The sequence below is a fragment of the Piliocolobus tephrosceles genome, chromosome 8, assembly GCF_002776525.5.
Source record: "Piliocolobus tephrosceles isolate RC106 chromosome 8, ASM277652v3, whole genome shotgun sequence".
In the NCBI taxonomy this organism is placed as follows: domain Eukaryota; kingdom Metazoa; phylum Chordata; class Mammalia; order Primates; family Cercopithecidae; genus Piliocolobus; species Piliocolobus tephrosceles.
The window spans coordinates 138,817,793-138,840,554 of record NC_045441.1 but is presented as its reverse complement, the minus strand read 5'-3'; the positions used below and the strand labels follow the sequence as shown (position 1 = coordinate 138,840,554).

The 22,762-nt window shown below is 52.5% G+C and overlaps 1 protein-coding gene across 7 annotated transcripts; it reads right to left on the bottom strand.

Moving 5' to 3' along the window:
- Positions 1-2,911: 2,911 nt before the first annotated feature.
- Positions 2,912-22,398, bottom strand: ZNF775 (zinc finger protein 775). 7 transcript variants are annotated; one of them, XM_023225556.1, is made up of 5 exons: positions 22,261-22,327; positions 15,301-15,363; positions 13,581-13,829; positions 13,336-13,415; positions 2,912-5,035 (listed from the first exon to the last, which is right to left on the bottom strand). In XM_023225556.1, exons 4-5 carry the CDS (start codon positions 13,364-13,366, stop codon positions 3,453-3,455), a joined length of 1,614 nt encoding a protein of 537 aa, XP_023081324.1. In that variant the 5' UTR covers positions 13,367-13,415; positions 13,581-13,829; positions 15,301-15,363; positions 22,261-22,327; the 3' UTR covers positions 2,912-3,452. The 7 variants fall into 7 exon arrangements, with proteins under 7 accessions (XP_023081324.1, XP_023081325.1, XP_023081323.1 ...); XM_023225557.2 differs by lacking the exons at positions 15,301-15,363; positions 22,261-22,327 and adding exons at positions 18,831-18,916; positions 21,047-22,239; XM_023225555.1 differs by lacking the exon at positions 15,301-15,363 and having other exon boundaries at positions 22,261-22,356.
- Between the last annotated feature and the right edge of the window lie 364 nt (positions 22,399-22,762).

Genomic DNA, 22,762 nt, shown 5'->3' with positions numbered 1-22,762 from the left:
AGAACATGCTATTTTGGGCCCCAATACTCCTCCTCCTGCCTAAAGGCCAAAGATATTTCTTTACCAAATTCAAACCACTTAAAAACAATAACAAAAGGTTTCAGGAGCATCCCCCACTCCCACCAGTCTCCCTCTGCCAAGTCCCTGAGGGGCCTGTGCTATTGCATGGCTAAGCGGCCGCCTCTGGTCACTGTCAGGCAGCTCCCCTGGGGCTGGGCAGTGGGACACCAAACCCTCTCAATGAGGTTGACTGCCTTACCGAACGACTTGAAGCACCTGTCCCTTGCCAAAAAACAACCATTTTCTGAGAACCTACACCACTTTTCCTAGCTCCAGACTTGCTCCTAACAAAGAATTACAAGGATGACATAGGCAGTTCCAGAAGCCCCAACATCACGAAGCTCACCTGGCTCCACATGCCAGCCACTGCACTGCCTGTACGAAGCAACGTGGCTGCGTTTGCAGGATGTTTCCACACCTGTGACCACGTGGCCACAGATCCCCACTGCAGACCTGCACTTACCTGGCCTTGGACAGGATACAAAGCTCTGCACTTACCTGGCCATAGACCTGATCTAAATCCTTTTAAGTTTTGATTTGTTTACTCATGGCTGTTTTCTGTTCCCTTGGCAACCACCTTAATCTCAGCATGCTCCAGAGTATTTTGGATTGTAACCCACTAGGATGACAAATCTGACCGTCTTGTCTTGGACTTAATGACAATGTCTCTTCCCAAATATCCTGTGACCCAGGTTTATCATTTTAAAATGAAAGAGAATGAAAACTGAGGAGGACAGTACCACCCCATCCTTGCAGAAGGCTGCAGTGTGACAGCAGAAGCAGCTTGAGCTAACAGGAGGCCTGGGATCTGCTGTCAATTTGCAACAGGACCTGGTGGACAGGTCACACTATCCCCCACCCCCACCCTCCTTTCCCACGTATTACTGCCCTGCCTGACTCATGGTACGATTAAATGAGATAATGAATTAGAAAGCCTTGCTAAGAGAGCTGGGGCTGGGAACATTTTTTAAAGAGTTGAACATATAGATGGTCCCAAGTCCTGTGCGTATCAAAATGATTTTCCACTAAGGTCCTTGAGCTCTTCAAGGGTAGGGGCTGTGTCATGGGCAGCATCCCAGAATGATGCCTGGCACACAGCAGGCTTGTTTAGTGAATGAATGCTGTGAAGTCCCGGCCTGGTCAGTGAGTCATACACCTCAGTCATTCTTTGCCTGAGGGATTTGACCCTGTCCCCTTTGTGACCCAAAGCACCCATTCGTGGGAGATTCAGTCACCTGGGATCAGCAAGCAGGCATTCTCATGAATTGGTGCTGGAGAAAAAAGCTGCAATTAGGCCTCATTTTTTTTTAACCCCAAGTCCTACCAGCAAAGCTATTTGACTGATTTGATCATTAAACAAGCCACTTATGGAAAATAACACATTCTGTTGTAAAGATGCTGCTGCAGGACTGATCTCGTCAGCATCTGCTCACATGCGCCCTCGGGCACCTGATTCACAGGGACCCAGTGTTTCCACAGATCTGTCCTTGCAGGCAGTGTTTCTGTAACCCAGGAATGAAAGACGGGACTCAGTGAGGCCTGAAGTGGGTGCGCTTGCTCAACTTCATTTCAGAATTTGGCAAGTGGCAGAGAGAAAAAAGCAGATGACTCCTGAACCTCCCCGCTGGTTAAAGCAGGGTTTGATGAGCTGCAAGGCAGTCAGGCGCTCCCTGGGGCAGCGCAGGGTGGAAGGGGAGTTCCAGGAGAGAGGCAGGACGTTAGAGTCAGGGGAGCCCCTAGGGCTGGTGTCAGGTGGAGGGTGCCCAGGAAAACCCTTCTGGTTTGGTTTCCCGTGGTCCTAAGTGCTGAATGCTCAAGCAGGTGGTAGCGACCCTGGCGTACAACACCCCGTGTGATTTCACACCGCATGGTTTGTGATCAGAGAACTGCTCGGGGATGCAGCAGCCCTGGCTGAGTGCTAACCATCATCGGCACTGTTACCCTGGTAAAGCCATAACAGTCAGGGCGCCCCTCCTGGTCCACCCGTCGCCTTCATATGTCCTTCCATAGATCCACAACTGGACTTTTTTTCCAGATATAGAGGATTAAAGAGCAGTGACCAGAAGCCAGGCTGAACCGTGGCAGCTCCCAGAAGATAACACTTCCCTGCATACAGAGAAGGATCTGGGCTGGTGAGCAGCGGGCAGGGGTACTTCTTCCTTCTCCAGAGCCGTGTTGGGGTCGTTTCTTCCTCCTACCTCCCAGCTAACCCAACCCTGGCACCCCAACACCCATCACCACCCTCTCCAATTCCCTCCTCTCCTCTGGGAAGATAGCATCTGCGGTCACAGCCTGGGCTGGAGCCCTGGGCTCTTGTCAGCACCAGGGACTCAGCCAAGCCTGCTTTGGAAGGGTGTAAGGGGTGACCTCTTGGGGCAGGAGGCCGAGGAGGGTATGTGGGAAGAGACACTAAACTGACTTGGAGAGGGGAAGAAGGAAAACACCCCCGGCAAGATCTGGGCACCGGGAGTGCTGTGCTCCCAGCCTCGGGCAAATGGATCTCTGAGCACACGCAGACCCGGGCTTCAGCTTCAGTGAGGGTGGTTCAGGAAGGCAAGTGAGACCATGTGGAATATTCCATCCATTTTCTCTTCTGCAACACCAGACTGATAAGGATCCAAGCCAGTCAAGTCAGCCAGCCCACTTCAGACATGCCCCAGACAGGAGTGGGAGCAGCGTGTCTGGCTCTCTCCTGCACAGCTACCTCCTCAGGTAGCCAAGCCTCAGCAGAGCCCACCCGGCTCATGCCTGCCTGACCATCACACGCATACCAGTTCTAGAGTCGGGCCCAACCACACACACACCTTGGGCAGCGGGCAGGCAGGGATGGAGAAGGACATAAAACCACTCGCTCCTTCCAAAAATATTTATTGGATTCCTACGACGTGCCAGCTCTGGCCCTGGTGCTGGGAATATGCTTGGCTCTCCCTCGTCATAGCCTCTGGCTTCCATCCTTGGTATCACCGAGTCTTGGCAACTCTCCTACAGGGGCAGCCCCTGGGCCATTCTGAAGCGTGAGCAGGACCGGCTGGTGCCGCAGCTGACTAGTCCAGACCTAAGCCACTTCACACCAGGAGACTCTCCCAGCGTCCCCAACAGGCCCCTCACTCGCTGCTTGAAGCCTGGGGTCCAACCTCTGAAGAGGGTGGTCACATCTGGGCCAGCGGTGAGGAACTCGGATCTTCCCTCCTCCTCCCTCAGCCCACGCTGGGACCTTTCCCAGCACCCTCTTGGGCCCTTCTAGAACTATTCTCAGCCCTTCAGAGCCTTCAGGAATCTACCGGTCCCACTGTGGGGCGTTCTAAGAGCCAGCAATCCTGGCCACACCCACTCCCCACACACACCCCGCAAACATCCCCCGCACCACCACGGGTCCGCTGAGGTCCCGTCCACTAGCGCGCCTCCTCCTTGGGGCTGCACGCAGGGGCCGCGCGATGTACACGCTGGTGCTTGAGCAGGTGCTGCTTCTGGCTGAAGCCGCGGCCGCAGGCGGGACACAGGTAGGGCCGCTCGCCTGTGTGGTTGCGCCGGTGCCGCGTCAGATTGGGCTTCTGGCTGAAGCGGCGGCCGCACTCGGGACACGGGTAGGGCCGCTCGCCAGTGTGGATGCGCTGGTGGATGGTGAGCGCCGACCACCACGAGAAGCTCTTGCCGCACTCGTTGCAGATGAACTGGCGCGGCTCGCCAGGCCCGGCGAGGCCCGTGCGTCCCCGGCCCCACAGCGCGTCCCGAGCCCCCGGGGACCGTTGGGAGCTCCGCGGCCGCGCGGCCAAGCCTGGGATGGCCTCGGCCTGCAGCTGGTCGCCCGGTTCCCCGGCCGGAACGGCGGGCTCAGCGGCAGCGTGGGCGCGCTGGTGGGCGCGCAGGGCTGCGCGGCTGCGGCAGCTTTTACCGCAGCTGGGGCAGGGCGCGGCCTGGGCGCCGGGCAGGTGCGTGCGCAGGTGCTTGAGCAGGTGCTGCTTCTGGCGGAAGCCGCGGCCGCAGTGCGGGCAGGGGTGCGGGCGCTCGCCCGTGTGGTTGCGCAGGTGCCTTGTCAGGTTGGGCTTCTGGCTGAAGCGGCGGCCGCACTCGGGGCACGCGTAGGGCCGCTCTCCAGTGTGGATGCGCTGGTGGATGTTCAGCGACGACCACCAGGTGAAGCTCTTGCCACACTCGTTGCAGATGAACTGGCGCGGCTCGCCCGGCCCCGAGGGGCCGGAGACCGCAGTCCGGGCCCCAGGCTGGCCCCACCAGCCCTGGCAGAGCCCCAGCCAGGCCCACTCGGGGCGCCCCCGCGGCGGCCCCGGCCGGAGGCGACAGGCCCTGCGCGCCGCAAAGTCCCGAAGCAGCTCGTGCAGGCCGGCGCGGGAGCCCTGGCGGTCCCGGGCGTGTGCGCGCTGGTGGATGCGGAGGCCCACCTGGTGACGGAAGCAACGCTCGCACTCGGGGCACGAGTGGGTGGCGGGCCGGGAGTGGGTCTTCTGGTGCTTCAGCAGGTGCTGCTTCTGGCTGAAGCGCCGCGCGCACTCGGGGCAGCAGAAGGGTCGCTCGCCAGTGTGGTGCCGCTGGTGGCGCGCCAGGTTCGGCTTCTGGCTGAAGCTCTTGCCGCACTTGCCGCAGAGGTACGGCTTCTCCCCGGTGTGGGTGCGCTGGTGGATCTTCAGGGACGACCACCAGCTGAACCTCTTCCCGCAGTCCAGGCACACAAAGTGACCCTCGCCGGCGGAAAGCGAGGGGCTCAGGGGACCGGAGGCTGACCCGGGAGCACGGCCTGCCAGCCCCGCATCATGCTCGGTGGGAGGGGCCCACCTTGGACTCCCAGACTCCTCCTGTCCCCCAAGGGCTCGAGGCCGCCCCATGCTCTGGCGTGGCGGGAGGCCCGGGTGCTGTTGGAAGATGTTCTCCTTGTCCTTCTCCGCAAGCATGACCTGCGGTGCCAGTGTCTGCAGCAGCCGCTCCGGCTTCTCCTGCTTGACCTTCATCACCAGCCCAGTTCCTGCCAGAGGCAAGCAGGAGAGAGGAGGGAGAAAGGTCACTGCTGCTCCGCTAGGTGGGTTGGAGAGAAGGAGCGAGAGGGAAGGGTGTGGGAGGGCAGAGAAGGGCTGAAAAGAGAACACGAGAAAAGGCAGAAGGGAAAGATTTTAAAATGAACAGAAGAAAACAGGGGCAAGAGAAGAAAAAAGAGTAAGGAAGGCAGAAAGGACAACAAGGGCAGGTTAAGATATAGAAAGGAGTGAAGGGGGCCAGGCGCGGTGGCTCAAGCCTGTAATCCCAGCACTTTGGGAGGCCGAGACGGGCGGATCACGAGGTCAGGAGATCGAGACCATCCTGGCTAACACGGCGAAACCCCGTCTCTACTAAAAAAAAAAATACAAAAAAATTAGCCGAGCGAGGTGGCGGGCGCCTGTAGTCCCAGCGACTCGGGAGGCTGAGGCAGGAGAATGGCGTAAACCCGGGAGGCGGAGCTTGCAGTGAGCTGAGATCCGGCCACAGCACTCCAGCCTGGGCGGCAGAGCGAGACTCCATCTCAAAAAAAAAAAAGAAAGGAGTGAAGGGGAAAAATACAAGAAAGGAATCATAAGTGAATCACTCAGGTGCCCACGCCACAGGATCCCTGAGACACCGGCTGCTCTACCTTCTCCACCCTGAGGCCCAGGAGATGCAGAGAAGGTTAAAGAAACCAATCCAGTGAAATCTGCTGACCCAAGGGGCAAGGAGAAAGTGGCCAAGCTGCAAAACATACCATTCTTTTTCTAAGAGGATTCATGTGCTGGAAGCTTTCTAAGCAAAGGCATGCCCAGTCCTCAGTGGTCAGGGAGACCAAACCCTGGGTCACTGCATCACCGTCTACACTGGCAGGGCCCCTGCTCCAAGGCAGAAGCCATGGTGGGGGAACACTTGGGACCTTGGCTGTGTGGCAATTCATCTTCCTTCAACAAAACCAAGAACAAGAAAGTAGGCCAGAAAGACCTCAGCATCCAAAAGAGGTGTCGCCGTGCCTTTGTGTCAAACCTAATCCACTTTGCTCTTGAGGGTCCCACACCCACTGCTCCCAGCCCACATCTTGGGCCATACACAAGTCTACAGAGGCAGTTTGTTTTCCTCGCTCAGAATAAGAAGCCATAAGGAAACCGTTTGCCACAGACACTAAAGAATGCATACTGTGTGATTCCATTTATGTGAAGAGGAGAAGCCAGCAAAATGAAACCAAGAGTTAGAAGTCAGGATAACGCCCTATTACAGAGGCACTGTGGGTGGAGGGCAGCATGGGCTCCAAGGTTCTGGCAATGTTCTCCATTGATGTGGGTGCTAGTTACAGGGGAATGTGTGCTGTATAAGAATTTATAGAGCTTGTGATCTACGCACCTTTCCAAAAAGGTTTACATGTAATAAAAACTAGGAGGAATAAAACAGCTGTGAACAAAGAAAAGAGAAAAATCTTTAAACAGATGTCAATGTTTACAAAGACAACAAAATAACCCCAAAGGAGGTAGAAGAACAGCATTAATAAAGATAAAAACAGATTATAGATAAGGGACATGTAGCTGCAAAAAAGATTCTGAAAATCCCCAAATAGTATATATGGACTTTATATAAATAAATTTGAAAATCTATATAAAATAGAAGATTTTGCAAGAAAATGTAAATTAAAACTGACCCAAGAGTAGGTAGAAAATCTGACGACATAAACGACTAAAAGAGCCTGAGAAGAACATCTCAATCTACCTCAAAAATGGATAACAGGCTCTGTAACTGTATAAACAGGTGCTGCTAAAGCCTCAAGGGAAGGACCATGTCCACCTTATATAAACTACTACAATGAATAGGAGCAAAGGGAAAGAGAAATCTACAAGGTTAGCATAAGTCTAGTATCAACCCAAGACAAGAATGGAGGTGGGCAAAAGGTTTATCATTCTTTGAACATAGACACAAACATTAGCAAAGCAAGTTCAGTGGTATCAAAATAATAACATACCCTAACCTTGCTCAAATTTTCCCCAGGAAAGCAAACATGGCCCAACATAATTTATAACGTCACTTTATTAAAAGTGAAAAAACTCCCAATAGATGTGAAAAGGTCATACGATAAAATTGAACATTATTTCTGGAGGAAAGGTTTGAAGGAGGGAGAAGGTAGAGGAGGACGAAGATGAGAGGGAGGGAGGAGGGGGGGAGGGAGAGAGAGAGAGAGAAAGAAGAAAGCTCCTAGCAAACTAAGGATAGAGGAAACTAAGTTGACAAAGAATCAAAGAATGTACTCCAGAAATTACAGCAAACATTATAACCAAAGGCAAAAGATTAGAAGCCATTAGAGTTAGCAACAAAATCCAGTGCTCACCATCCCTGAAATCAGTTGGCTGTCCTTGAGGAACTAGCCAAGGCAGAGGGGAAAACAAAGAGAAATGCGTCAACATTGGAAAGGAGAGGAAACTGCCATTTGCTTATGATTATTAACAACCTGGACTGTGCAAGAGAATCCACTGAGAAATAGAAATAAGAGTTCAGCAAGATTGCCTGGTACAAAACCATACAAAAATCACCTTTTAAAAAATGGCAACACAAATAACTAGGAATATACCTAATAAGCATGCAAAACTTATATAAAGAAAACTTTTAAACTTTACTAAAGAGATAAAGAAAACTAAATAAAAGGAGCAATATATCATATTCTTAGATGAGGAGCCAAGATGTTCTTCACTCTGAAATAATGTTTAAATGCAGTGTAATCCTATTTAAGTAAATTGTAACATTTATCATCTATACAAATTGCCCAGAAAATCCTAAAAATGAACAAAGACGACTTTGGCTTATATGACATTAAAAGCAAAAATGCTACCACCCTGCACGTGTGAGTGGCTAGAATTGAATAGAATAGAATGAATGGCTGGGCACGGTGGCTCATGTGTGTAATCCCAGCACTTTGGGAGGCCGAGGCGGATGGATCACCTGAGGTCAGGAATTCAAGACCAGCCTGGCCAACATAGTGAAACCCCATCTCTACTAAAAATACAAAAAATTAGCCAGGGGTGGTGGCAGGCACCTGTAATCCCAGCTACTCAGAAGGCCGAGGCAGGAGAATCACTTGAACCCGGCAGCAAGCTGAGATCACACCATTGCTCTACAGCCTGGGCAACAAGAGCAAAACTCTGTCTCAAAAAAAATAAAAATCAAATAAAATAAATGAGAGTGGCTAGAATCCAGATCACTGGCATGTGCATAGTGAGGCTGAGCAGCAACAGGGGCTCTTTCCTTCCTGGTGGAAATGCGAAGTGCTGCCACCGCTCTGGAAGGCAGTTCAGCAGTTTCTTACAAAGCTAAATACAGTCTTACCATACAATCCAGCAGTCGCTTTCCTAGGTATTTACCCAAAAGAGCTGAAAACCTCTGTCCATACAAAAAACTACACATGGATTTTTATAGCTTTATTCCTAACTACCAGAACTTGGCAGTAACCACAATGTCCTTCAATGTGTGAATAGATAACTCCGCATGATGAAATATTAGTCAACAATAAAAAGAAATAAGCTATGAAGTCAAAAAAGCCATGGAGGTACCCTACATGCAAACTTCTAGGTGAAAGACACCAACGTAAAAGGCTATACACTGTATGACTCCAAATATATGACATTCTGGAAAGGGCAAAACTACAGACAGAAATGAAAAACCAGTGGTAGCCCGGGGTTGGAGGGTAGGGAGAGATGAACAGGTGGAGCACAGGGGACTTGGGGGGCAGTGAAATATTCTGTATGATACTGTAATAGTGACACAGGACATTATGCCTTTGTCAAAACCCATGTAAGGTATAAGACCAAGAGAGAACCCTACTGTCAATTATAGACTTCAGGTAATAAAAATGTATCTATATTGGTTCATCAGTTATAATAAATGTACCACACGAATGCAAAATGTTAATAATAGGAGAAACTGGAGCTAAGGTATAGGAGAACTCTACTTTCTTCACAGTTTTTCTGTAAAGCTAAAACTGCTCTAAAATATAAAGTCTAGGTTAGACACAGTGGCTCTTGCCTGTAACCCCAGCACTTTGGGAGGCTAAGGCAAGAGGATTACCTAAGTGCAGGAGTTGAAGACCAGCCTAGGCAACATAGTAACACCTGTCTGTATAAAAAATTTATTAAATTAGCTGGGTGTGGTGGTGCACACCTGTAGTCCCAGCTACTCTGGAGGCTGAGGTGGGAGGACTGCTTGAGTCCAGGAGGCTGAGGCTGCAGTGAGCCCTGATCGTGCCACTGCACTGCGAGAGAGAGAGAGAGAGAGAGAGTGAGCGAGCGAGAGAGAGAGAGAGCCAGAGATCCATTTGGGAAAAAAAGAAAATAAAACCCAACTCTTGACTGACACAGTTGTTATTGTTACTGGCGTGGCTGTTCCATGGTGGGCTTGGTGACTTAAGGCTGCAAGTCAGATTCCCATCCACAAAAAATAGAAGTAAAAATGCTAAATACAATCATGACAATAATGTACAGTACACATAATAGATAAATAGGCCAATGGAACAGAATCATTTGACACAAGAGACATTCCAAGTCAATGGAAAAAGGCTCTTCGTTGACTTAGAACCAACCCTGTCTTTGGGGAAAATATTTAAGTTAGATTCGTAGTGCAGATTGTTTATAAAAATCAGTTCCAGATGGACTTAAGTGCCAGCTTAAAAAAAGAAAATGGAAGTATTCGAAGCATTAGGAGAATTTGCTTAGAATCCAGAGGTAATTAAAAGCCTTCTTAAACAGGATACAAAAGATAAAAACTAAATTTACAACATCTGTATGACAAAAGATACTATAAACATAAGTCGGATGGAAATGGGAATTTCGGCCAGATGCAGTGGTTCATGCCATTAATCCCAACAACTTGGGAGGCTGAGGTGGGAGAATCACCTGAGGTCAGGAGTTCAAGACCAGCCTGGCCAACATGGTGAAACCCCGTCTCTACTAATAATACAAAAAAATTAGCTGGGTGTGGTGGTGCGTGCCTGCAATCCCAGCTACACAGGAGGCTTAGGCAGGAAAATCACTTGAACCAGGGAGGCAGAGGTTGCAGTGAGATGATATCGTACCACTGCACTCCAGCCTGGGCAACAAAAGCAAAAACTCTATCTCAAAAAAAAGAAGAAGAAAAAAGAAATGGGAATTTAGGGCAGCATTTTCCCATAGAACTTTCTGCAATAGTGGAAACAGTTTACATCTGAGCTCTTAAGCCACGTGTTTACTGAGCACTTGAAATGTGACTAGTGCAATTAAGAAATGACATTTTTAATTGTATTTAATTAACTAATATTTATGTATTTATTTTTGAGACAGAGTTTCCCTCAGTCACCCAGGCTAGAGTGCAATGGCGTGATCTTGGCTCACTGCAGCCTCTACTTCTGAGATTCAAGTGATTCTCCTGCCTTAGCCTCCCAAGTAGCTGGGATTACATGTGCCTGCCACTATGCCCAGCTAATTTTTGTATTTTTAGTAGAGATGGGGTTTCACCATGTTGGCCAGGCTGGTCTCAAACTCCTGACCTCAGGTGATCCACCCAACTCGGCCTCCCAAAGTGCTGGGATTTCAGGCGTGAGCCACCGCGCCTGGCCATACTTAAGTTAATTTAAACCTAAACTTAAACTAGAAGAGTTCTATATGGCTAGGCCATGTGCTGGACAATGCAAGTCCAGGAAAAAATATGTGCAGATATAGAACAGACAAATGCTTAGTATCCAGACTATAAAACAGACTCCTATACATGATAAAAAGAAGTTCAACCCCACTAGTCATCAACAAAATGCAAACTAAAAGTGTAGCATCTTTCAACCCCTCATACCAACAAAAATTTTAAAAATCAATAATACCTCTACTTTACAATATGTGTGGACACTACACAGAAGAACTAGTATACACATGGGTATTCTGAGAGCATAAACTGAGGCAGAATTTGTGGAGGACAATCTGACAGTGTTTATTAAAATCAGAAGTGTGGAGAGCCTTCTGGCCCTTTCCAGCCAGCAATTCCATCCCACGTGTTCACCTAAGAAATACTGACATACGAGTGTAAAGAGGAATGTCCAGGAATATTCACTGAAGTGTTCTTTGTAATTAGCAAACAATGAAAAATAACTTAATTATCCTAAAAAATAGTTCCCTTCATAATATGGAATACTACGCATCAACTAAAAAGAATGGAAAAGAACTATGTATGCCAATATGAAAAGATTCTCAAAACATTTTAAGAGAAAGCAAAAAACAATTTGAAAAACCATATGAATCATCTGATTGAATTCATAAAAAATTAAACCATATGTCTCTACAAATATACACAGGGATGATCCAGGATGAGTCACACCAATCTGAGACTGGTGGCTGTGCTGTGTCCACCAGCTGATGGCTGGTTCCCCCTCCTCAGCCCTCTCCAGCCAGAAAGATGACTGTGGGCCAGAAAGCCCCAGAATGCCAGGACAGTGCCGTCACATCCACCTGCCAAAGGACCCCTGGCAGATGTAAATGACTGGGTTGGATGAGGTGCTAAGCCCAGCAGCAGCACCCCTGGAGGCCCTGGAGCTGAGGTGGAGTGTGCTGAGGTTCCAGCATCCCCAGGCACACTCCTGAGGGTTCAGGTATCCATATGAAGAGCGCGGGCCACTGGCCTGCCCGTGGAGAGTCTCGAAATAATGGCACCGCTCCTCAGTCATGAAAAGAATCATGTTTTAGGTTTTAATGGTTCAGATAAAATTAAAAGGTACAAAGCACAGATTATTGCTTAATGAGTACAGTTTCCCAGGTGATGAAAATGTTCTGGAAATAGATGGCGGTGAAGGCTACACAACACTGAATGTACTGATGCCACTGAACCATACACTTAAAAATGGTTACAATGGTAAATGTCATGCATATTTTGCCATCACACACACACACACACACACACACACACAAATAAAAATTAAAAGTTGCTTAAAAGGGGAAAGCTGTCAATTGTCTGAAAAACGGGGTCCTCCAAATGAGTGGTTCCTTCAGTCTGGCCACAGGCCAGTCCCCACATGCCTCCGTGTCTCCAGGAGTCTAGGCTAGTGTTTTTCAAACTCTTCCCTAAAACCACAGGGTTCCCCAGAAGCTGCTATAGAGAGGAGAGAGGGCCCCAGCTGACTCCACAGCTCACATCAACCAGAGCAACCTCACAGTGACTCAGGATCCCAGGTATGAGTCTATCTACGGGAAGGGCCTTCTATAACACGCTGCACTCTAAGTTCCACTGGAATTTCCAAAACACACATGCAGCTAGGGCGCTGCTGTCACGCACCTGGCTCCTCAGACAGGCATGCAGGTGCATGGCCAGGCTCCCTGAGGGTCTGTGTCCACATACCACACTGCCACGCTTGCAATTGCGGCCACGTTTCTCTTTTACCCCACTGCCTGATTTTTGTCTCAGTCTTGGGTCTCCTGACATGATATTCCTGGGAGGGGAGGCGGTTCTTCCCACAGGGACAATGAGGCAGGGGCCCTGAGGTCTATGGGGCAATTCCCCTGGGAGTGGAGAGGGAGGTAAAGAAACCTGAGTCACACTGTGCCGAAGGGCAGGGCTCCCAAGGGTGCCCGGTGTGCTCTGGACTCAACCCTGCCGAGGGGCCTAGAGTCCTTCTGCAGCCGGGCCACACGCCACTGCAGCCAGGCCACACACCACATGCGACAGGGCACGCCAGAAAGGGCTGCAAGTGCTACTCACAGACGCCAGGGGCTGCTCCACCTCAGGCACAGGGATGCTGGGCAGGGGCTCCAGTCAAAAGCACGTGACTGTGCGGGGAAATTTTCCACTGGCAGCATGTATTTCATCATAACCAGCTCTAAGCAGCTTAGCCAATAAGGACCCTGAACTCTGAGTGACCTCCAGGAAGCATAAATGGGCTGAACTGAAGACACTGTCCTGACTGATGAGCCACAGCTTTGTTCCAACTGTCCTACCTAGAGTGCTAGCTTTCCATGCCTAATTAGTATAACCCCACAAACTCCCTGTTCTAGCACGTAAATAACACCTCAATTTCTACAAGGCATGGGTGCACAAGTGTCCCCTTGCCAGGCAAGTTAATGGACCAGGCTTTGTCATTTTTTGAGCTCCCATAGCCTCTGTCATTGTTCCATTCTTTGACATGGCTGTCCAAGCCCTGGTCCCCCCCCCTGAAATTCTGCATCAATGGGATATACTAGCTACTGGCAGAGGGCACTGGCTTGTGCCTGGCTTCAGAAAAGATAAGGGCACGCGACCTCAGCGGAGGAGACCCTGGCTCCCTGCCACCTCTCTCTTCTCTCTTACCTGTGCGGTCACCAGCCAGGCCACCCTCCATCCCTGGAGGCCTCCCAGCATCAGCACCGGCTGTGTCCCTTTCCTGTCATCTGTCGGAAAGAGAAGCAGAAGAAAGAGAATGGGCCTGTGGGACAAGGACAAAACTCAGGGTCCCCAGCCCCCCTCCCATCCCATAAAGCACTCTCTTTTCCAAAGAGCTTTTCTATCCATAGCCACATTCGACGTGGGCAGGGGCTCTTTCATTGTACGCATACCTGCTGAGAAAGTAAAAGAGCCCTAATTCCCATTTTACGAAAGAGGAAACTGAGACCATGAAGGACCCCGATGTGCCCAGAGTCATGGATGAATGGCAGAGCTGGACAAAATCCCAGGTCTTCTAACAGCCACACCAGAGCCCACGCCCTCAACATCCGCAGGGCAGCGTGTGATGGACGCCACACCTGAGAAGCAGGAGCCTGGAGTAAGGTTAGAGAGATGTCTGCAACTGACCACGAGGAATGCACCTGGAAGGCAGAACAGCCCTACATCAGTCACCGGCCCCCTTTCAAAGGCCCCATCCATGTTCAAGCACAAACCCCTATGGGGAGCTTCAGGGCCAGCTGTCTCCATACAAGAACACACATGGTCAACTGGGCATTGCAGAGCCCACGCCCAGTTCGCTGATCTAGGATTCATCTTTTTTTTTTTTTTTTTTTTTGAAGGGAAGGATTCTTGCTCTGTCTCCCAGGCTGCAGTGCAGTGGCAAGATCTCGGCTCACTGCAAGCTCTGCCTCCCAGGTTCACACCATTCTCCTGCCTCAGCCTCCCGAGTAGCTGGGACCCCGCCACCACGCCCAGCTAATTTTTTGTATTTTTTAGTAGAGATGGGGTTTCACCGTGTTAGCCAGGATGGTCTCGATCTCCTGACCTTGTGATCCGCCCGCCCTGGCCTCCCAAAGTGCTAGGATTACAGGCATGAGCCACTGCACCTGGCCTTCTTTTTTTGTTTTTATGCCCAAGTCTTCCGAGCATTTCCTGAATGGCTCACTCTGTGCCTGGAACGTGACAAGATAGACGACACTGTTGTGTGGATGCCCCAGGCCTTTGCCTGGCTGTCCCCTTACCCTAGATCCCCACCTGGCTGGCCCCCTCACTTCTATCAGCTCCCAGCTTAAATGGTCCCTTCTCGGAGCAGGCATCCCTTGTGCTTTTTTTGTTTTTATGGTTTTTTTTTTGAGATGGAGTCTCCCTCTGTTGCCCAAGCTGGAGTGTAGTAGCCCAATCTCAGCTCACTACAATCTCCACTTCCTGGGTTCAAGTGATTCTCCTGCCTCGGCTTCCCAAGTAGCTGGGATTATAGGCCCCCACCACCACGCCCAGCTAATTTTTGTATTTTTAGTAGAGACAGGGTTTCACCATATTGGCCAGGCTGGTCTCGAACCCCTGACCTTGTGATCCACCCACCTTGGCCTCCCAAAGTGCTGGGATTACAGGCGTGAGCCACCATGCCGGCCCCTGGCGCTTCTATATACAGTCACCAGCCTAACTCCACCTCCCGTTTCCTCTCTAACATTTTTGCCACCTGAAGTCATCTTAACTTGTCTGTTCCCCACCACACCAAGGCCAGGAGCTCTTCATGCCTGCCACCGGATCCTCAGGGCCCAGAGCAGAGGGCACACGGAGGGCCTGTAACAAACGCAGGTGGCAGGAATGTGCTGCTCCACCTGGCCAGGAGCTGTGCAGCCTGAAGACTCATCTCCCCCTCGCTGGGGGTGCGCCTCTCCTAAGGACAGGGATGTGGTCCCGTGCGCCTGTACCCCCTAGCAGAGCAAAGACGTGGCTGCCCCACCGAGATGCGCAGCTCATCCTTCCTGCTGCCTCAAGGGAGGCGCTCTTCCAGATGTCAGTCAGCCCTTCCTCCCAGGCACCCTGGTTCGGCCACCCTCACAGAAACACCCACCCAGGCCCCAAGAGCCTCGCAGAGACCCAGCCTACCTCTCCCAGGTCCCCTTCAGAGCCAGACACTGGGGGCACACACCCAGACTGGGAATCTGGACCCTGACAAGAGACATGGGGGGAAGGGTGAATATGAATCTAGAAAACGCAGAAAGTCATTTTCCCTCGTGCAAAGAGAGGAAGAGACGCCCCCTTCTTCAAGAGCAGTTTAGAGATTTCTAATTAATAAGCTCTATCTCTGTCTTTTTGAGATGTATGTGAATTTTTTTTATTTTTTATTTTTGCAGTAAATGCTCCTCAAGTAGAAATAAATCTTTTTAAAAGTTAAATAAGGCTGGGTGCGGTGGTTCATGCCTGTAAACCCAGCACTTTGGGAGGCTGAGGTGGGTAGATCACCTGAGGTCAGGAGTTTGAGACAAGCCTGGCCAACGTGGGGAAACCCCGTCTCTATTAAAAATATAAAACTTAGCTGGGCGTAGTGGCACATGCCTGTAATCCCAGCTACTCGGGAAGCTGAGTCAGGAAAATTGTTTGAACTCAGGAGGCAGAGGTTGCAGTGAGCTGAGATTGTGACAGAGTGAGACTCTGTCTCAAAAAAAAAAGCTAAATAAGCCTTCTGACAACATTACAACCCAGGACTGTCTTTCCCAAGGTCCTGGGGGCCATTTCTTTGAAATTTAAAGATCAAGGAAGACACTACCGCTGCCTCCCAGTCTCCATGGGAGGGTAGGAGCCTAACCTCAGCAGGCACCTGGCTCCAAATCACAAACCTATCTCCCGTCATAAAAATATGAGAACTTTATTTTTGCTGTGGGTAAAGGCAATTAGCTAACACAGATGGTCACTCCAACTACCACGTGAATTTAGGATGACCTGCGTGTGACAAATGGTAACGTCCAGTCCTCTTGCTGGAGGGCCGGCGGCTGTTGACCCTGAGAACACGTCTGAAACGGGCTGCACCTGCTGGCTATATGCAGGCTGAGAGCTCCCGTCTTTGCAGTCACTCAGGGGATTGCCTGTGGTGCGCACCACATTCTGGTTTCATGCACATTCAATCTTTTAAAAACTGTTTTTCTCTTCTACTTTTGCAAAGAGCTTTTCTGGGTTGGCAAAAGATTTTGTTTTTACTTCTATTTCCCCCACAGGGGTCTGTAAGCATGCCTACTATGGTTTCTTACAGACACTCGAACCTGCTTGTGGTGGAGAGAAAAGGTGAGCAGTGGGCAAGGGGGCTGGAGGAGCCCCTGGTGGGGCTCTGATGGGTGCTGGGGGCTCCTCCCTCCCATGCCACCCTCCTCCCTCAGGGCCACTCTGTGAGCTTCTGCACGCCACATCTTGGGAAACCTCTCACCAACTGGACTTAACATCTACCTAAAAGGCGCAAAGGGGCTAGTGGACAGAGAAGCCACCTTGGTAAGGGGAACTCAAACTGAGGAGGGCAGAACCCAGGCCAGAAATTCAGGAGGACAGAAGGATGGGCCTGCGTCTACACAGAGTGAGACCCCCAAGGCAAATCAAAGATAGTCCTACTTCACCCACCCTGCCTCCCAAGAGGTAGTAGGACCTAACAGCCACTCCGGGTAGTAGCAGGCCTTCCACTCTCCAGGACCTCCCAGAGCAGCTCCTGCCTCAAGCTTCAGTGCCTCTGCCTCAGGCCATACCAGGGCTTGAGGGGAAGCAGCTTGTGGCTTACATAAGAACAGAAGTGGAGACAGAAGGAAGAGGACCCAAGAGGAAGAAGTGAGAAATTCAAAGGGGAAACACAGAGGACAGGAATGAGGGGAGGCCAAGTCTTTGGGGACCCGCCTCTACCTGTGTGCTCAGATGGGCTATGTCTGGGAAACGGCACAGCAGGTGTCCTACAGACAAAATCCAGGAAAGCCCTCCATGTGACACGTTCTAGGCTGGCCAGACACCACATGTCTCCACCCTAAGCTTCTCTCTTATTCTGCCTTTCGCTCTGCTCTGCGCATGCGGGCCCCTCCTAACCCACCATCCTGACACGTCCTCGGCCCCCTGGAGACACCCAGGAGCCAGGTGAGCAGGCTGCCCAGCAAAGCCCCCCGGCTGGAAGACAGGCATCAAGGGCCAGACGCGCCATCTGCCACCAGTGCCCACACCCAGTCTTCGAAGGCCGCTTCGTCTATCACACAAGGGACCCTGGACCCCTACTGGACCACCTTTCCTTTCTGCTGCCCCTCAGGCTCTGAGGGGAGCAGGACACACAGAGGCCCCCTTCCCATACCTGGCTCTGGCCCGGCCCTCCCTGCACTGGGTCAGGCTGCAGTTCAGTAAGAGCCCGACAGTGGGCAGGCCTCAGCCTGGGCCCAGCTGCCATGACAACTGAGGACCAACCACACAAAGAGGGGATTGAGCAGCAGCAGGTGGAGAGGCCCGGGGCAGGGGAGGCAACAAAGGAGCTTTGGTTGTGGCGGAGACTTGGGGGCGGGGAGGCCAGACAGCAGCTGGGGGAGGAGAAAGGCCACAGGCCAGAAAGAGGCAAGGTCGTCCCCGTCACCTCCCCTGGACCCTCCCACCAGCCCAGCACAGCTCTCACAGCCTCAGCGCCCCAGGTCGGGCAGTCAGAAGCAGACCATGCCGCAGGTATCATCTGCTGCCAGTGGAGCGGGAGCAGGATCCACCACCAGTCGCTAAGGCTTTGGGGGGTGGGGGCAGCTCCCCGAACCCCAGCCAAAGGCCCAGTATCAGGTCCTTCTCAGCCCTGAGGTCCCAGCAGGTCCTCACTTGCTGGGCACTGCTCAGCTGGTCTTCGTAGGAGACCCCCACAGAAACTGGCCTCCCCAGTCCCAGCCCATGCCCAGCCAATGCCACCCTGCCCATGCTGCCCCTTTCTATGGCCTTGTCCTTCCCAACTCCACCTGGTCCCCAGAGCCTCCCTGCCCTCTCCCCCAGCCCATTCCTGCTATGTCCTCACCTGGTTACCTCTCCCTGTGAGACCCCCTCACTCAAGTCAGCCCCAGGGAACGGGGGCTTGCTGCCATGCCCGCACATCCCTCACATGTAGAAGGTGTGTAATGTGTATTCAGTGAATGAAAGAATGAGTGAATGAAACAATGGAGGACTCAAGAGGTGGCTCCTCAGGCTCCAGTCTTCTGTCACTATCAAGAAATCCCTCAGGACCAAGAAATGGTATTCTCTGCCTGATTTCAGTTAATAGCAGATGATTTTAATTTAAATATATGACCTTAGGGACATGAGAAACTGATGTAAACCACACACAAACATACCCAGATATAATCATATCTAAATACAGCTAAGTAAACAGAAGTTCAAAGACACAAAACTACATGAGAACACCTGCAAAACTGTCTATGTAAATAGAGAATGTGAGATTTTTTTTTAAACTCACAGACACACCTACAGATCCACAGACACACAAATGTGCCACTGTGAACCAGGTCAGCACAAATCATTGCACAGCACACCTACAAACACAGAAATGCAAAGTCACCCATGACACAAGTATCCTTGTACACCCATGGCCATCCTATCACGCCCACTTGCTCCAAGGGAAAGAACTCAGAGAGGTAAAAACAGAAGCAACATACCCTCATGGAGCCAGGAAGCTGGGGCCGTGAGTCACCATTGGATGACCTGTGCCAGGGTGGGGTAGATCAGCAGGAGCTGCAGCTGGCTGGAGAGATGTTACAGCAAGACAGAAAGCCCTAGAGACAATGAGCCTGTGTCCAGCAAGCCTGGTGCAGCCTGAGATCCTCCAGGGCCTGGCCTGTGGGCTCTGGCCCAAGAGGATGCAATGGGTCCTCCCCGCTTCAGTCAGCTTTAGGTGACCCAGAGCCACCACCTGGCTGGCTCCTCAGCCCTAGTCTCCCCCTCAAAGCCCACTGCCTGAGGCTGGCAGGGATGTCCTTCTCAAGGCCACCCTTCCTGGTCCCTCCCCTCAGGACCCCATGTCTTAATCAGGAGTCCCAAGTCCCAGCCCACCCATCACTGAGCAGCTGCTAGTCCCTGGCCAGTCACTGTAGCACTTTGAGCTGAGGTTCCTGATGGCACGGGTGAATGGAAATACCTGCTCTCTGAGTTTGGGAGGAGCACCACAGGGCAGCAAGCCTGAGCTGGATGCACCGGGCAGTGTCTGTACAAGCCTCTCTGCCAGTGTCCCCACTGCTGCTCACTCCTCCTAAGCCATTACTCCTTCCAGCCGCTTGGGAATCTCAGAGGCCCCCAGCGCCACACATGAGCCTCCACATTCCACCCCGCAGCAGGAAGAGGGTTCGCCACGGCTCTGGTTGTGGCACTGTCTGTAAAGCTCTCCACTTACCAGGGCAGTTCTGCATGCCCCTCCCAGAGGTCCCAGCCCAAACCAGGTGGGCATCCCCTCCCCCACCTAGAGGCCTCCATCCCAACATCCAGCATCAGCCTCCCAGCACAACTCCCCTGTCCCACAGCCACCATGACCCACCCTGCTCCTCTCCAACTTCCCGGATCCCACTCAGCACAAGGCCACCCCCACTGTGACCATTCTCCCAGCCCTGACCCTTCCCCTCTTTCTACTCCACCAGCTTCAGACCTCAGGAGGGGAGCCAGACGGAGGAGGGGAGCCAGGGGAAAGGGCAGGCCGCTGTCCCACCCAAAGAGCAGGCCATAGTGGAAAAGGCCGTTGAAAGGCTCCAGACAGGGACTGAGATTGGGTTTGCTTCTGGTTAGCCACGTGATCCCAGGCAAACCACTTTCCTTCTCTGGGCCTCAGTTTCCCCACCTAAAAATGGAAATAACACTTGTTCGTGGTATAGAATTGTTGTATCGATTCTGGGCAGGGCAGGGTGGGGAGGGATGGCGGGATGTGAACAGTGTGAGAGGACTCGAGAGACATTCCCAAGGTGCAAGACAAATTCGATTTAGGTCATTGCTGTTGCCATCACCCGTTCCCCATTCAGGGTTATAAGAACTGTACCTCAGGGTATGAACAGCCAGCCAGGTTTCATGGCTTTAGTTTGCTCCCGTCAACATTCCCAGAAGACCTGATCTGCATGCAGCCAGGTCACTTGCCTTACCCACTATGCCTGCCCACCTCTCAGAGGTCCCCAATTCGACCCCAGCCATGATCCTGAGGTACCTACTTCCAAGACTTCCTTCACCGGCCAGAGGTAAACACCCTTGCTGGAGCTGTCCCACCCACACCTCCCCTGCCCCACATCCCTGGCCCCCTCCTCCTCAGCCACCTCCCTTCAGAGGCGAGAGCTGCACTTAACATTCCTTGGCCCCAAGTCTAATACTCAGGAACCTGTCAGGGCCTGGAACTGAGCTGAAGGTCGAGGACAAACCCAAAACCCAGCTGCTAACAATCTCTGAACAGGTGTCACATTTTAATTAATAAACACGTTTCCATCCCTTGCTGCATTCAAAGGACCTCGGAAAAGGAAAGTGAGATGGAGCAGGGACCCCTTCAGGCACCTGCTGTGCCCTCCAATCATGAAAATAAAGGAAAATCTTGAGTTCTTTCCAGGGACATTCCAGGCACCTAGCTGGTCCTGAGAAGTAAATGTGCAACCTGATAAGAAGGTAATCGTAGCTAAAACAACAGCAAGGAAGTTCGACCACACGAGAGGTGAGTGTGGTTGCCTATACAAACTAAAGGTAACATCTTAGCGTATGTCCTTGAGTTGTTTTTCAGAAACCCAGACCCCAGCCAAATGGACTTGCTGGCACGCACATCTCAGATAAGGGGGAACCGAGAATTCAACTCTGCTCATCTTTCCCTATTGCACCCCAACATGCCCCATCCTCTCATGGCTCTTGAACTCACCGTGTCCTGGCACCCTGTGACCAACGTTGGAAGGCCCTTGCTCAATTCTCCCCTTCTCAGTCCAGATTAGGGATTGCTTTGACCGGGAAGCCTTTTTAGACACACCAGGCTCAGCCAGGAGCCCCTTCTCTGTTTAACCTGTGCGCCCAGGACCATCTACATGGAATCATCATCGTCATCAATATTTTGTTAGTCTGCACAAGACTACATGCATCTTAACACAGGGTCCTTCTCTCGCCCCTGCACCCAGTACAGGCCCCACACACAGTAATCCATTAATAAAAACTGTCACAAGGGAACACTTAAAGAAATTTCAGTACAAAACCGATTTGAAGCAAGGAAGCATGAAACCTTCAGCCTGAAAGGAAACAACTGCCATCTAATCTCTTCATTTTACAGATGAACATGGGAACAGTTGGCTGTGAAGCCTTGGACTGTGGTCCACCTCCAGCCTCTGGGGCTCTGACCACACCCAGCCCCAGTTCAGATCATCTTGCTCAAAAGGCTGAAGGAGGCCCCATCTCCACACCTTCCACATGTAGATAGATACCCTCAACGTTCTTCACAGAGGGAATGCCCGCACCCACCCCACCGAATTCGCGGCTGCTGTGCCCATCTTCCGGGAGAGGGGTTCTCCGCCACACCCGGCACCACACCCTTCCAACTTCTGCGGTGCTTCCCTCTCACTTATCTCCACCCCCAATCCTTATCCCGGCTCGTTTAATAACACATTTATTGAGCACCTACTATGTGTCTGTCACTAGGCAGCGAGCACTGGGGTTCCCGCCCCCAGAAGCTGATCTATCAGGGAGACGGACAGGAACCGGGAACTCGGAACAACGGGACAGCCCAGGAGGGGCCGCCCGCGGGCGACCCTCTACTCGCCACCGCGTCCTCCCTCCGTCCTCACTAGCCTCCCTCCCGACCTCGCTGTCCTGGCCTGGGGACCTCCCCACCCTCGGCCGCGCCCCTTTCCCCTCGGCTGTGTGGGGGCAGAGGAAACGCTTGAGACCCGGGGCTCGGGGGACGCGCGGGCTCGAAGGACGCGCGGGGCTCGGGGCACCCCAGGTCCCCGCCCCATCACTCCGCCCCAGCCCGAGCCGGGCGGAGGCAGCACAGGAGGAGCGGGGCCGGGCGCTGGTCCGTCCCTCGCACCGCCCCTCCCCGCCCGAAATGCAGAGGGACTCGGAGGGAGGCGACGGGGAAATAAATACCTTTGACTTTGTGGCTAAGGTTAACGGGAACTGCCACCCCGAGGGCGACTTGGGCACCGGGCTCCCGGCCCTGGCCATTCCCGGGGCAGGCGGGGCGGGTACGGGTGTCTGATTGGCTGGCGGCGCTGGCCATCCCCGGGGCCGCCCAGCCACCCCATTGGCTGCGCCGCTCAGATGACCGGCAGGCCCTATCGGAGCAGCCCGCGGGGCGGCCCCTTTGTTCTCTGGAGCCAATAGCCGAGGGGGGAGGGCTGACCTCGCCCCCAGCGGGCGCGCAAGGCCCGGGCGCGGTGAGCGCGCTAGCAGCTGGCCCCTGGGCCGCGGGGAGGAGATCTGGGGAGGTTGGGCCCCGGATGGCCGGCGGCGTCCTGGCACCCCTGCCAGGCCCGGACTCAGACTGCGACCCCGTTGTAACGCCTGAACTCAGCGCACGTTCGCCGAGCGCCTCAGCGCACCGGACGCTGTTTCCCCCTGCTGGGGACCCATCAGGACCCGGACAGAA

Coding starts and splice junctions, on each gene's coding strand:
- ZNF775 (XM_023225554.1), bottom strand. CDS start 13,366: ATGGAGGGTGGCCTGGCTGGTGACCGCACAG. Junction 5,036..13,335: donor CCTGGCTGGTGACCGCACAG/GTAAGAGAGAAG, acceptor TGCCTCTGGCAG/GAACTGGGCTGGTGATGAAG.